Source organism: Amblyraja radiata, chromosome 2, assembly GCF_010909765.2.
Source record: "Amblyraja radiata isolate CabotCenter1 chromosome 2, sAmbRad1.1.pri, whole genome shotgun sequence".
Lineage (NCBI taxonomy): Eukaryota > Metazoa > Chordata > Chondrichthyes > Rajiformes > Rajidae > Amblyraja > Amblyraja radiata.
The window spans coordinates 59,206,113-59,222,051 of record NC_045957.1 but is presented as its reverse complement, the minus strand read 5'-3'; the positions used below and the strand labels follow the sequence as shown (position 1 = coordinate 59,222,051).

General features: G+C 44.3%; 1 protein-coding gene across 7 annotated transcripts in view; it reads right to left on the bottom strand.

Annotated features, from left to right (window-relative positions):
* The window catches only part of rbms3 (RNA binding motif single stranded interacting protein 3), a 1,345,529-nt gene that overhangs the window by 130,184 nt on the left and 1,199,406 nt on the right, over positions 1–15,939 (bottom strand). For all 7 annotated transcript variants that reach the window (XM_033047243.1, XM_033047268.1, XM_033047258.1 and 4 more), the window contains one exon: positions 148–254. In XM_033047243.1, coding sequence (XP_032903134.1) covers positions 148–254 — 107 coding nt within the window. The remainder of the gene's footprint in view (positions 1–147; positions 255–15,939) is intronic.

Here is a 15,939-nt window from a genome sequence, read left to right as displayed (position 1 = left end):
CTACCTTTTCTTATCATTGTATTCATCATAACAAATCCATTAACAATCCCTTTGACAGTGGAGGGGAAAAAAAACTAAACATGTGACAGTGCCTTAGCACTACCCTTACAATCTCCTTTAGAACTTCAATCATATACAATAACTCACCTCTCCTTCTCTGGGCCATGGCCTGCCATTTTGTGTGTATTTGCTTTGATTCTGTCTTTTCTTCTGCCCTCCATCAGCAAATTTGCACAGTAAAGGCTCACCGGGAGCTGCAAAAGAACACAACCAAGGCCACGTTAACAGCGGCAAAATGATTATATCACCAGATTATATCACATTTTTTTAATGTGTTGAATGCTTTTGAAGTACAGCTTGTTAAAACAGATACTGTGAGTCTTTTCACATTAGATGCCAACAGCCTTACAAACTGTTCAAACTTCAAAACGCTGATGCGAAGTACAAAAGCTTAGATGATTCCACACAAGTAACTGACAAATTCCTGCAAATATTATAAAAGATAAGGTATTCCACAAGGCAGATGAGGGCTACCCACCTGCATTTTGATGCAAAGCTTTTATCTGGTCTTCCAGATGTACAAAATATCTTTGAACAACAACACTTCCCCCAGATTTTGTGGCAAATTGTTTTGTATTTTTACAACTGGAATTTCCTGAGTTTAACTTATTTTAATGTTCCTTCTTTATTAGACATTTTGAATATATTTACCACAAGGTGATAAATCACACTTATGTCTTGTAATAGAGCTTTACATACTTAAACCCAAACAATAAACTCCTTTGAAGTTTTCTCACATTCAGTATGCATCTGAAGTCAAACACTGTAATAATTAACACTTGAAAGCACACATTTATGAATAGTTTATAATCAGGTTGAGATAAGAGTGACTGTTATTGACAATAAACATATGGTCAAATGTGGTGTCCAGGAGCCCTGATGAAATTCAAGGAGAAACCTCTCCTCTGGCCAGTATCAAAACTCAGCTGGACAAGGAGTGCAGGAGCTCCTCAAAAGGACAGTTCCAAGCACAACTATCTTCCCAACCAAGCCAAACTTGATAGTACAGGTGTCAGATGTTATGGGGAGAAGGCAGAAGAATGGGGTTAGGAGGGAGAGATAGATCAGCCATGATTGAATGGCGAATTAGACTTAATGGGCCGAATGGCCTAATTCTACTCCTATCACTTGTGACCTTCAACTGCTTCAACATTGAGGTTCACTCTAGAGTCATAGAGCTGTGCAGCACAGAAACAGGCCCTTCAGGCCATCTTGTCTATGCTGACAAAGTTGGCTACTGGCCTAGTACCATTTGAATACATTTGGCCCATATCCTTCTAAACTCTTCCCATCCATATATATGTATGTGTCTTTTAAAAGTTGTAATTATATCTGCTTCATAGCTTCCTCTGGCTGCTCATTTAAGATACGGACCACCCTCTGAGGGAAAAAGTTATTCCCGAGGTCCCTCTTAAATCTCTTCCCTCTCACCATAAACCAATACCCTCTTGTTTTAGAATCCTCTACTCTGGGAAAAAGATCACATCTCACACATCTCAATAAGGCCACCACCTAGCCTCCTAAGCTCCAAATAAAAAGGTTCCAGTAGATCTAACCTTTCCTTATAACTCAAGCCTATGCTGCATCCAGGTTAATCTCTTTTTCACCTTTTACAACATCACAGTCATAAAGTGATACAGTGTGGAAACAGGCCCTTCGGCCCAACTTACACTAACCAACATGTCTCAGCTACACTAGTTCCACCTACCAGTATTTGGTCCATATCCCTCAAAACCTGTCCTATCCATGCACCTGTCTAACTGCTTCCTAAATGTTGGGATAGTCTCTGCCTCAACTACCTCCTCTGGAAGCTTGTTCCATACATCCACCACCTTTTAATGACATCAGCAGAAATAACAGCGAACAACAACAGCTTGCAGCCCTAATGCAACCTAAGTCGCCGCAGCTCGGCACCAACCAGGAGCATGCGCCCTTTTTAGGGTGGGCACCTACAGATGTCGAACCGGATGGCATCACCCTGCTGCAGCTGAATGCGGAAGCCATCACCAAGGCCAAGACCACCATGATTGAACATCTGTTACAGACCCACAAAGTAATTGCAATTTTGTTCCAAGAGACTCACAAAAGTGATAGCCCCCATCTGAAGACCCCTGGTTATACCCTGGCTGCCTACACCAAGAGCGACACCCATGGGATTGCCACTTTTGTAAGGAACACAGCAAAATGGAAAGCAATTGCAGTGTCCCCTCCTGACTGACGTGGAATGGGCAGCAATGCAAGTTGAAGGTGTCACAGTCATCAATGTATCCAAGCCACCTTCTACCAAGCTCCACAAAGACCCCATTCCCGACTTTGGTTCGCCCTGCATCTACGCCGGAGACTTTAACTGCCACAGCAGTTGCTACTGGCTACTGTTTAACTAACTCAGATGGCGCTGCACTAGAAGACTGGGCCTCAGATACTGCCATTCAACTCCTGTCCGACCCAAAACAACTGGACAGCTTCCACTCAGTTGGCAGGTGGAACACCACTACCAACCCTGACTTGGCTTTTGCAAACCTGAATGGACCATCCCCACACCATATCATCCTGGATCTTCCCAAAATCGCAACATCGTCCATCTCTGATTATCCCGGACAACCCCATCGAGCCGGCCCCAATCAACCCTGCGAAGGTGGAATTTCCACAAGGACAGGTGAGACCAGTTCACAAGTCTGGTGGCCTTCTGGATTGACAGCCTTCCCACCCCCACCTCCACCAATCTGGACAAAGCCTACTCAGCCTTCTGCAAACTCCTCATCAGGGCAGCAAAGAGTTCCATTCCTCACAGCTATCATTGCCGGTACAGCCCCACATGGGACGAAGAGTGTGACGTATGCTACGATGCATTCCTGTACGCTGAACCTGGCAAAGAGGCTGCCTCCAAGGCTATGGAACTGACTTCAATCACCTCACTGATCGAAGTACTCGCCCAAAGCATTGCCCTGTCACGGCCAACTCCATCGCCCACCAGCTCCTGGCCAACGGCCACTTCAAAGATGCGGAAAAGAATCATACTTGTTCGGTCAATCAGGAAACCACTAATCTTTGGAAAGCTCCAGGCGCTGATGGGCTCCTGTCAGCACCCTTTTCCTCTGCAGAACTCTCTTCTGTCATCACTCAATTGAAATGCAGAAAAGCCCAGGGTCCTGATAACATCCCCCCAGAATTCCTGAAATACATCGGTCCTAAATGCCAGGTCTGGCTCCATGAGTTCTATTCCTCTTGCCTCATTGGTCAGTCCATTCCAAAGATCTGGCGGAAAGCTACCATCATTGTGTTACCAAAACCAAACAAGCCTGTGGACGACCCAAGGAACTATCGGCCCATCTCACTCCTCTGTGTCCCGTACAAGCTCCTCGAACGGCTTCTCCTGGCCCGGCTTGATCCAATCGTCGACCCCCAACTACCTGAACAAGCTGGATTTCGTCGTGGACACTGCACTCCCCACAAAATAGTCAAGCTGAACAATGACATCGAAGACAGTTTCGAAAAGGGTCACAAGGCGGGCGTCACACTGGTGGACCTCACCGCCGCCTACGATATAGTGTGACACCAGGGCCTGATCTGAAACTCCTCCACAACATTCCTGACCGCCATTTAGTGCGGTTCCCTCCAAACATCCTTGCCAACTGCAGTTTTGTACTCAAGACCAGCGACGGACAATCTAGCCGACTGTGACGCCTAAGAAACGGAGTCCTCCAAGGCTCGGTACTGGCCCCCATGCCCTTCAATCTCTACATCAGCGATCTTCCACGCACAATCTCACGCCAGTATGGATACGCAGATGACCTGGCCCTACTGCATTCGGACAGGAGTTGATCAAACGTGGAGGATGTGTTTTCAGCGGATATGGAACTTGTCGTGGGCTACCTTAAGACCTGGAGACTAAAACTGAGTGTGGCAAAAACCACCACAACGGCCTTTCACCTGAACAACAAGGAAGCTCAACGCCAGCTAACTGTCACCCTCAATGGGTCACCCCTACCCTATAACCCATTTCCTCCATACCTCGGGGTGAAACTAGATCGGCAGCTGACCTACAAGCAACATCTGGACGCTCTCCGTGCTAAAGTCTCGGCGCGGAACAACCTCCTGCATTGCTTGGCTGGATCGTCATGGGGCGCCAGGACATCTACTCTCTGATCCAGTGCAGCTGAATACGCCACTCCAGCATGGTGCCGCAGCGCTCATACTAGCTAGCTAGACGCCATCCTCAAGGACACCATGCGGATCATTACTGGCTGCCTACGTCCTACTCCGACGGATCTTCTGCCGGTGCTTGCAGGTATCACACCCGCCAAGCGTCGCAGAGAGTACTTCTCCCACAGGCTGGTGTGCAAGGCCCCATCGGACGCCAAACATCCTCTGCACCACCTCGCCCAGGACTTACAGCAACTGGGACCTCAACGCCTGTTATCTCGTCGCCCCTTCTTCCGTCACGCAGCGACCCTCTGTGGATCCGATTTCAACACACCAGGAGCATGGAGAACCAGCTGGAAACAGAGTTTGCGGCCTCCACAATTCACTGTTGCACCAAACACGACAACCCAACCTGGCTCGGACCTGCCACGCAAAGAGTGGGCTGCCCTGAACCGGCTCCATACAGGGGTCGGCCGGTTCAACACCAACATGTGTCGCTGGGGGCTGCGTTCATCAGCAGCCTGCATGTGTGGAGCAGACCAGCAAACAGCACAGCACGTCATTTTCGACTGCGCCGTCTTCCGCCCCCCCTGGTGGAGGGGTAGACATCACGCCCCTCGACAACAGCACATTGAACTGGCTACAGTGCCTGGAGGGCGTTACACAACCTCTGCTGCCTCAAACGCAAGAAGAAGAGAATTACATACTTCCTATAGCTGGGTGATCAGAACAGCAAATAGCATCCCAGGTGTGGTCGCACCAATGACCAGTGATCTGCATCACAATGTTCCAATTTTTGTACTCAATACCTTTCCCAATGAAGACAAGTGTGCCAAATATTTTCTTCACCACAGTCACCTGACTCGCCACTTTTGTAGACTTGGAAAATGTCACAACTATACTTGTTCTATTACAGCAGACGGGATTAATAAAGACATGACAAGAAAGGGTCACAAAGTTAGCATTAATGATAGCGTTACTTCAACCCCACACCATTCAGAAGAATACGTAAATGTCTTCATAGAATGGGCAAACACCATCAAGACTAGGTGAGAGAAAGCAGCAATAGCCTAAATCGCCAAGTGCTCCAGTGCTCTTAAAGAGAATATTGGAGAAAGGTAATGTCAATAAACACAATTGACAATCCTGCCACCGACATCCAGTTTTATGGAACATACAAGCAGGAATCTGATGGAAGAGGTCAGGCATTATGTACAAATTGGTGAGCTGTTTGTTGTTATCGCATTGGAGACGATTCTACAAACACCAATGGTAGAACTTTGTATGTACTCAGTGATCACAAACCACTTGAGATCATTACTGTCAAGCACTTCCATAATCACCAAAGAAGAAGCTACAGAAATGCTTGGTAAGGTTGCAGGTGTACAATATAAAGATTTATTGCTCGCCAGACAAAAGCACACACACAGGAGACACATTTAGCTGAGCTTATCCCAATGCTGAGCACACTGAAATAAAGAAAATCAATGCCACAAGACATTTTCCATTCTCCCAGGCACTTATGCTAGAGATGGGGGAGTGCATCCGTTTAGTTGGTTTAACACATGAAATAAATAATTTAGACAGGAGGAAAGAGATGCAGTGTGATGCTGAAACTATTGGTAGGCCATATTTTCATACATTTTCATCTCTTGAACTTAATATATTTACAGAGTTAGATACCGGGATGAGGTTCCCTCCAGCTGGACAACCAGAATCAGTCTTAAAATAAGGGGCTGACTATAAGGACTGAAAACAGAAGACGTTATTTCACTCAGACTTTTGAATTTCCTACCAAAAATGGCTCTGAGCATTGTCAATACAGAGATTAATAGATTATAGATATTAAATAAATCATGGGATGCAAGGCTAGATTAGGAAAGTTGTACTGAAGTAAAAGGACAATGATGAGCCTGCTGAATGAAGGAGCAGACACAAATAGCTGATTGGTCTACTCCTGCTTCTTTTCCATAGGTTCTTGCGTGATAGGTGAACTGGGCACTTGAGGTGATTTGATCTTCAATAATGAAAAGATAATTGCTCACAAGGTACAAAGGGAAAAAATGATCAAATGTCCTCACTCCTGACATCTGGAAGTGACGTCAAGCCTCTGCGGTGAAAAAGAAGGTCTCCTTGCCAGGTTTAAATGAGATGATCAGGAACTATGCATGGAAATGCAATCTCTGCCATCTCTGGAAAGGAAACAATTAACTTTCATCAGGTCCCAAAAAGACTCTGGACATATTAGTGTCACGTATAATTATTCTGAAAGATCCTCAGCCTCATTTGTTGACATCTATTTCTCCTTCCATCATCTGCTTGAACTACTAATTCCAGAATTTTCTACTTTCATTTTAGATTTTCAGATTTTGAGTATTGTATACAGTTCTGGCCATCACATTGAAGGAAGAATGTGGTATATTTAGAAAGAGTGCAGAAGAGGTTTTGTTCTGTAGCTTTTGTTGCTTTTCAGTTATTAAACACTGGTTGTTCTGGGCAGGGTCACTTTGTGTGCATGTCTGATGAGACAAAAGTGAAAGCGAAGACAAAAGTATTGAACAAGAGAAAATCTTCTCCAGACCAATAAGTGTGATACCTATCTACTGGTTTAGCCTCTGTGATTGGGATTATGATCAAATGTGGGCCCCATATTCTAACCCAATTCCTGATAAAGACCCATATTCTATCATGGTTTTGCCAAGAAAATATTTTAGGCTGTACCACTTTAAGGATCATTCCATGCAATGGAATTCTCCCTATAATTGCAAATGATTGGACTGCCCCGACCGCGGGAGAACAGAGGAAGCAGATTGAACTCATCACAGTGAGGAATGTGGAATCCGCTGTGATGGATGTTTATGTTAACTTTTCTGTGGTTGTATGTCTTGTTGCTTTTCACTTAGTATGGCTCTATGGTAACTCAAATCTCACTGTACCTTAATTAGTGCATGTGACATTAAACTGACCTTGATACCTTGAAACTTTGATTAATCAGAATTGTGGAGAATAATTGAATGATAGACTCATACAGCACAAAAACAGGCCTTTTGTCCCAACTCGTCAATGTCAACCTAAATGCCTATCTACACTAATTCCATAGGCCCATAGTAGACCCGTATTCCTCTAATCCTTTCCTAACCAAGCACATGTCCGAATGCCTTTTAAATGTTGTAACCCTAAATTAGGGTTAAAATGTATTAGGACTAAAATACTCCCCTAAATTAGGAAAAAGACTCTATCTAACCTTTCTACATTCTCATAGTTTTTTGTAAAGCTCTTCTGCCTCCTACATTTCAGTGTGAATAACCCCAGTCTATCCAATCTCTCTTTGTAAGTCATGGCCTCCATTCCTGGCAACATCCTGGGGAATATCTTCTGTACTCTTTCTCTACAGCTGCAACATGACATTGTAACTCCTATACTCAATGCCTCAGCCTGTGAAGGCAAGCATGCGGATTCATTCGTCTCTACCCTATCCACCTGTGATGGGAAGATGGAACATGGAATCAAATAAGGGAGTTGGAGTGAGGCGATGGGAAGGCTGGGAGGAGTGAACCAGATGAGAGGAGTGTGTGGGTAACCTGTCCCTATACCTTCTCCCTCGACTCCATCCAAGGTCCCTGACAGTCCTTTCAGGTGAGGCAGAGGCTCAAATTATACTTCCTCCAACCTCAATTACTGTTTCCGCTGTTCCAATTGTGGACTCCTACATATCAGTGAAACCAAGCGCAGGCTCGGCGGTCGTTTTGCTGAACACCTCCGCTCACTCCGCCTAAACCTACCTGATCTCCCAGTTGCTGAACACTTTAACTCCCCTTCCAATTTCCATATTGACCATTCTGTCCTGGGTCTGCTTCACTGTCAGAGTGAGGCACAACTCAAATTGGAGGAACAGCATCTGAGATTTGGGTAGCTTACACCCTGGCGGTATGAACATTGACTTCTCTAACTTCAAATAGCCCTTGCTTTCCATCATAGTGAGGAATGTGGAATCTCCATAACCCCTCTCCCAGTTCTCCCGCCAGTCTTACTGTTTCGACTACATTCTATCTCTGTCCTGCCCACTCCTCTGACATCAGTCTGAAGACCCGAAACGTCACCCATTCCTTCTCTCCAGAAATGCTGCTTGTCTTGCTGAGTTACTCCAGCATTTTGTGTCTACCTTCGATTTAAACCATCTTCTGCAATTCTTTCCTGAACCTTTTATGTTAATTAGTTTAGTTTAGTTTTGTTATTGCCACATGTACCGAGGTACAGGGATAATCTTTTGTAAGCTTGCGATCCAGTACAAGAAAAGACTATACATGAATACAAACTGCCCAAGTGCACAGATAAAGGATAATAGGTACAACATTTAGTGCAAGATATAACATTGAATTTGGATACCGTCCGATTAAAGATAGTTCAAAGGTCTCCAATGAGGTAGATGGTAGGCCAGGACTGCACTCAAGCTGATGAGAGGACCGTTCAGTTGCCTGATTACAGCTGGGAAGAAACTGTTCCTGAATCTGGAAGTGTGCATTTTCAAACTTCTGTACCTCCTGCTTGATGGGAGAGGGTAGAAGAGGAACTGACTGGGGTGAGACTGGTCCTTGATTATGCTGGTGTCCTTGCAGAGGTAACGTGAAGATGGCGTCAATGGAAGAAAGGTTGGTGTGTGTGATAGTCATGTACAAGCAGGGTTATCATTAAACAATTCCCGAAGGATCAATTAGTGTTGAGGAAAATAACCAATTTAGGACATTTTTTGCCATCAAATACATTTACTGAATTCCCAAACTCCTACTAAAACTCTGTTGTCCTCAAGCCAATAATACCAAGCCTTATGGGGCGTTTATAGTATTGCCAGCTAAAGATGCTGACAACTTTAAAGTCACTAAATGAATTGCACAAAACATATAATTTAAATTATACAAATACAAAATACTCTATGTTATCCACTGTCACTTATAAACATTGCAGTGGAGATCTGAAAGATTGATTATATATCATATCAATTCTCAAGCCAGATTTTCAGAGAGGGTTCCAAAAATGGGGAGCATTGTTCTTTAATCATCGTTTCGATGCATTTCACTTGGCAGATTGATTAATTGAATGCAGTGAAATCGATTGTAAAATCTCCAGCTTCTGCTTACATGAGGGCATCTATTCCTTACTGTGCCAATAGTGAGAATTGTACAATTGTGCTATAATGCATTTGGATAAAGTACTTTGTCCAGAAAATAATTAAAAATATTCGTGGCAGGCACACAAACTTGATTTCACTGTATTCTGTTGACTTCTCATTGCTGGCAAAAGATCATGGTGGGAGCAAGTGATGCGAGAGGAAAAAGCCCATTGCCTGATTCATTCCTGTTAGCTACATCTCAGAGGGATTCCTTATAAAGCTAAGGGCTGTGAGTTAATCAGAAGGATTATATTCCAAGATCTGATTTATTCATGCACTTAAAGTAGCTGATTTTCTCCTCTGTAAATTCAAATCTAAAATTAAACAGAACTCTGCATTCAGCTGCATTGTGAATCTGTGCCAGCATGCAGTGAAGGCTATGCACAATTTCCTTCAAATACAAGCATATTTGAAGCTTCATTTTCTATTGTTTGGGTATGGGGCACAATCAAGCATATTTTTCTGCATTGAGTAATGGTTGAAGCTGGTAATATGGCCTAAGAAAACTAGATAATGCTACCTAAAGTTCAGGTTTCCATGTATCGATTTCTGACAAGCAGACCCACTCACAGATGAATGCATTGTGCCTGCAATCATCTAATGTGCATGACAGGCAGACATGGCATGCTGCCAGCAGTGCATTCAACTAAAGCTTTTTCAAATAGAATCACTGTTGTTTATAGATCATAGAAAATATTGGAAAATGGGAACAGGAGATTGATATGCTATTCCATTCCATCATGGCAGATCCTCTATCACAAAACCATGTTCCCAATCTCTTCCCATATCCATTGCTAACTTTTTGGACATCCATATATTAAATATTTTCAGCAAATTGGCCTACATAGTGGTGGTGAATTCCACAGCTTCACCACATGCTGGTGAAGAAATACATCTGCACCTCAATCCTAAAGAACCAATTCCTTATCTAAGCAATGACCCTTGGTTCAAGACTCCTTGGCATTATTACCAATAATCTGCATGGACCAACCATGTGGATGCGACAACCAAGAAGGCACACAACGCCTCTATTCCTGAGGAGACTGAGGAAATTCGGCAGGTCTTCAGTCACTCCCAAATCAAGTCGAGTTGCATCACAGCTTGATTTGGGAATAGCTCTGCCCAAGACTGCAAGGAATTGCAGAGTTGTAAATATAGCCCATCCCATCAGACAGACCAGATCTCCCATGACTGGTTCCATCTACACTTCATGCTGCCTCAGAAAAACAGCCAAAATAATTAGATTTGTCCCACCCCTGCTTCCATCTGGCAGAAGGTACAGAAGAGAAAGCATGCACCACCAAACTCAGGAACAGATTCTTCCTCTCTGTTGTCAGGCATTTGAATAGATCATCCATAAGTTAGAGTACTGTATAATTCATCTCTACCCCATTAAGGTTATTGGACCTTGTCTTTGGAACTGATGCACTACAAGACTGAGAACTATATTCAGCTCTCTGCATCTTCCCCGTTGCTCTATTTATTGTACTTAAGTTTGAACTGATACTATTTATGTATGGAATAGTATGCAAAACAAAGGTTTTCATTGTCCCTCAGTACGTGCCAATAATAAGTCTAAATAGAATAGAATAGAATAGAATACCTTTATTGTCATTCAGACCTTACGGTTATCCATGTTCCTAAAGTCAGCAAGAGTAAACATTCTCCCTGAATCCAGGCAGGTTTATGCATTTCAATGAGATTTCCTTGCTTTCATCTAATAGTCCAAGTAGCCTCACGCGTTCCTCATACTCTCCCTCACTCCCCTTCCCATGAATGTGGTGAGCCCTTAGGACAAAATAATCTGCTGGAGGACCTCAGCAAGTCAGGCAGCATTGGCAGTGGACAGAACAGTGTTAGGACCGATGGACCTACTGCACCTTTCTTTCCCTCTACATCAATCGTCTGCACTGAATTCTCCAGTTATGATTTCATCAAGGCCCTGTATAATTGTGGAAGATATCCATGTTCCTAAACACAAAACCACTCGTAATGGAGGCCTTTATAACACTGCATTTCTTAACTGCTTGATCTATCTGCACACTTACATTCAATGGGTTCCAGGACTCCCAGACATTTTGTGATTTATCACTATTTAAATACTAATTCTTTCTTTGTTTCTCCTATCAAAGTGGATAACTTCACATTTTCCAGCATCGACCATGTATTTATGAATACAACCAAAATAATTCAGGAAATTGCATTGTTTATTGTACCAGTAATTCAACCATAGTTGAAGGGAACTATGGAAGAATTGTGGACCACTTTAAGACAAGCTTCAGCTTTGATTTCAAATTGAATTATGAAATAAAGCAATCAGCACGTTAGCTAACCCTTATGAAGTGAGGTCTTCTCTCTGTAATAACTTACGTTTTAATTTTCACAAAATGAGGTGAATGCCCTTTTAATTTTTGATCCGTCAGCAGTACACATTCTTATCTATCTATCTATCTATCTATCTATCTATCTATCTATCTATCTATCTATCTATCTATCTATCTATCTATCTATCTATCTATCTATCTATCTATCTATCTATCTATCTATCTATCTATCTATCTATCCATATTATATATATTATTATGATATTACTAAAACTATTGCCTTGTTTGTTTGGGTTTGTTTGTTTGTATATATATACACGTGTTCCCGAAACTCCGCCAAAACGGTGCACAATAGCACTACAATTTTTGGCCCACCTTACTCACCATTGTCCTGGGGTGTGCAGTGGCAAGTTTTGTTCAGATTTATGTTATATTTTACATTATTGACATTTAAAACTTAAATTAACTTTAAACAGCGCCCCCACTTGCCGGCCGTGCCTGTGCAGTTGGGGTGGCACGCCAGCCATGTCACAATTGAAAATGGTGCTGGTGACATGGCAGAGACGCAAAATGACGCCATCTCCAAGGACGTGCGCAGTGGGCCCGGTATTCGTGTGTGCGCAGATGGGGCCTCTCCGGATTTTCAGATCACCATTTAAAAAAAAATTTTGCCTGGCCTCACAACGGGAATCCAACGGCTCCACGGGTACATTTTGTTCTGTTTTACAAACGGCTCCACGGGTCCTCTATTCACTTTAGAGGAGCCATCTTGGTGAACGGCTGCTAGCCAGCAGCCGTCCGTTTTAAATTCGTTTTTTTAATAGTTTTTAGTGAGTCCTGTTTTTGTAGGGATATGGTCTTTAATGGTGGGGGGGTAGGTGTAACTTTATAGTTCTAGGTCCCTACCTGGTCGGTGTGGCAGCCTTTTCTCCGGGTCTGCCCGTCGACCCGTCATCGGGGCCTACCTGCGGGCGTTGGAGCGCCGATTTCCTGGCGGGGGACCGCCCAGCACCTCGGCCTCGGCGGCGGCACAATGTTTGGAGCACTGGAGCGGAGCGGAGTGGAGGCGGCGATGCCTTGCCTGGGTCGGCCGCGCTGGAGCGACGCGCTGGAGCTCTGGCGAGCAGGACCGCCGAGAGCAACCATCTCCGGCTGCGGGTCTGCGGAGCGGAGAGGCGGCAGTGCGGAGAGTGGAGAAGAGGCAGCAGTGCGAGAGGCGGCAGTGCGGAGAAGGCGGCGCCGACTTTATCCTCGGGAGCCTGGGAGCTTCCAACCCGGCGCGGCCTTGTCAGACTTCCGGCAGCCGCAGAGCTCCAACCCAGGAAGCGGCCGTTCCAGGTGGTCCAGCACCGCCGAAAGGACCTCTCCCGATCGCCGGGGCAAGACCACCCGGTGAGAACGGCCAGGGACATCGGGCCTCCTAGAGACAATTGCGGTGGCCTCAATAGGCCTGATCTTGGGGTGAACATGGGGTGGGGACTGAGACCATTGTGCCTTCCCCCACAGTGCTATCCACTGTGGGGGGATGATTTTTTTTGTCTAATTGTAGTCCTGTAGGTCTGTGTCGAAGAATGGCTGCCGTGAAGAGAGAGTGGAACGCTGGCGCACTTTTGGCTGCCGCTGCTCTCTCTTGCACACTTGTGTTTTGATTTCTGTTTTTTGTGATTGAATTCTGTTTTTAATTTGTGTCTCTGTGATGTCTTTTTTACCTGTTCAACGGCACAACTTTGAACGTGGCAGTCATGCCTGTGCAGTACGGGCCCATCAGCCGCGCATGCTCAATTTTGTAGAATATTGCGTTGGGGGAACGGGAACCAACGGGTCCGCATAATCACCCATCCTCTTTGTCAATTAAAATAGGATTTCAATATTTTCTGTTGTTAAGTTAGTGCACACAAACTGACTCTTTTATACTTCTTTCTTATCCTTGCCTATAGAAATAAGATTCAAAAGCCTAAGGGAATGGAATTGGTCAAAAGCAATAATGCAAAACTGAAGATGGACACAAAATGCTGGAGTAACTCAGCGGGACAGGCAGCATTTCTGAAGAGAAGGAATATGTGACATTTCAGGTCGAGACCCTTCTTAAGAGCAAGGGAGAGGGAAATGAGAGATATGGAAGGGAAAGGTGTGAAAATGACAGATCTAAGCAGACGATGATCAAGGAAATGTAGAATGGTTCATTATGGGCTGAGGGGAAGGTGACAACGAGGCATACAAATAGTAAAATTATTCAGGAACACAGTGAAACTAGTCAGAAAACTAGGGTTGGGGAGGGACGGAGAGATAGGGAAAGCAATTAGAGAAATTACTTGAAATTAGAGAAATCAATATTCATACCACTGTGTTGTAAGCTGCCCAAGTGAAATATGACGTGCCGTACCTCCAATTTATGTTAGGCCTCACTCTGACAGTGGAGGAGGCCCAGGACAGAAAGGTTAGTATGTTAATGGGAGGGGTAGTTAAAGAGTTTAGCAACTGGAAGATCGCCTAGGCAGAGGGGGATGGAGCTAAGGTGTTCAACGAAATAATCGCCAAGTCTACGCTTGGTCTCGATTATATATACCAGTCCATACCTGGAACAGCCGATACAGTAAATGAGGTTGGAGGAGGTGCAAGTAAACCTCTGTCTCAACTGAATGGACTGTTGGGGTCCCTGGACGGAGTGATCTCGGATCAGTAAAACTGACCATCTATTTTGTAACACAAATTATTATATTTTCATTGAAATACAGAAGGGAATCGGGCATGGTGTAAAATGCTGCCAATTGTCTGTTCTGGCCACAAATAATTACGTATTAATGTAGAAAAGTTTGCTTTGTTGCTCCATAAATATAATTTATGGGGACGGGATTCTAAAAATTTGCAACACAGATAAGTATCCTTGCATGATTTTACAATTGAGAAATATGAGATTAGCAGTGGGCCATCAGAGTCTTTAAGTGGGTGAGTTATAAATCTCAAAGATAGTGCAATTAAACTTACATATTATTGCATTGACTATTTTTCAATAGACAATAGGTGCAGGAGTAGGACATTCGGCCCTTTGAGCCAGCACCGCCATTCAATGTGGTCATGGCTGATCATCCCCAATCAGTAACCCGTTCCGGCCTTCTCCCCCATATCCCCTGACTCCGCTATCCTTAAGAGCCCTTCTAGCTCTCTCTTGAAAGTATCCAGAGAACCGGCCTCCACCGCCCTCTGAGGCAGAGAATTCCACAGACTCACCACTCTCTGTGAAAAAGTGTTTCCTTGTCTCTGTTCTAAATGGCTTACCCCTTATTCTTAAACTGTGGCCCCTGGTTCTGGACTCCCCCAACATCGGGAACATGTTTCCTGCCTCTAGCATGTCCAAGCCCTTAATAATTTTATATGTTTCAATAATCCTATATGTTTCAATAAGATCCGCTCCAGCGTATACAAGCCCAGCCACTCCATTGTCTCAGCATATGACAGTCCCGCCATCCCGGGAATTAATCTTGTAAACCTACGCTGTACTCCCTCAATAGCAAGAATGTCCTTCCTCAAATTAGGGGACCAAAACTGCACACAATACTCCAGGTGTGGTCTCACTAGGGCCCCATACAACTGCAGAAGGAGCTCTTTGCTCCTATACTCAACTCCTCTTGTTATAAAGGCCAACATGCCATTCGCTTTCTTCACTGCCTGCTGTACGTGCATGCTTACTTTCATTTACTGATGAACAAGGACCCCCATATCCCGTTGTACTTCCCCTTTTCCCAACTTGACACCATTTAGATAGTAATCTGCCTTCCTCTTTTTGCTACCAAAGTGGATAATCTCACATTTATCCTCATTAAACTGCATCTGCCATGCATCTGCCCACTCACCCAACCTGTCCAAGTCACCCTGCATTCTGATAGCATCTTCCTCACAGTTCACGCTGTCACCTAGCTTTGTGTCATCTGCAAATTTGCTAATGTTACTTTGAATCCCTTCATCAAAATCATTGATGTATATTGTAAATAGCTGCGATCCCAGTACCGAGCCTTGCGGTGCCCCACTAGTCACTGCCTGCCATTCTGAAAGGGACCCGTTAATCCCTACTCTTTGTTTCCTGTCTGCCAACCAATTTTCTATCCATGTCAGCACTCTACCCCAATACCATGTGCCCTAATTTTGCCCTCTAATCTCCTATGTGGGACCTTATCAAATGCTTTCTGAATGTCCAGGTACACTACATCCACTGGCTCTTCCTTGTCCACTTTCCTAGTTACATCCTCA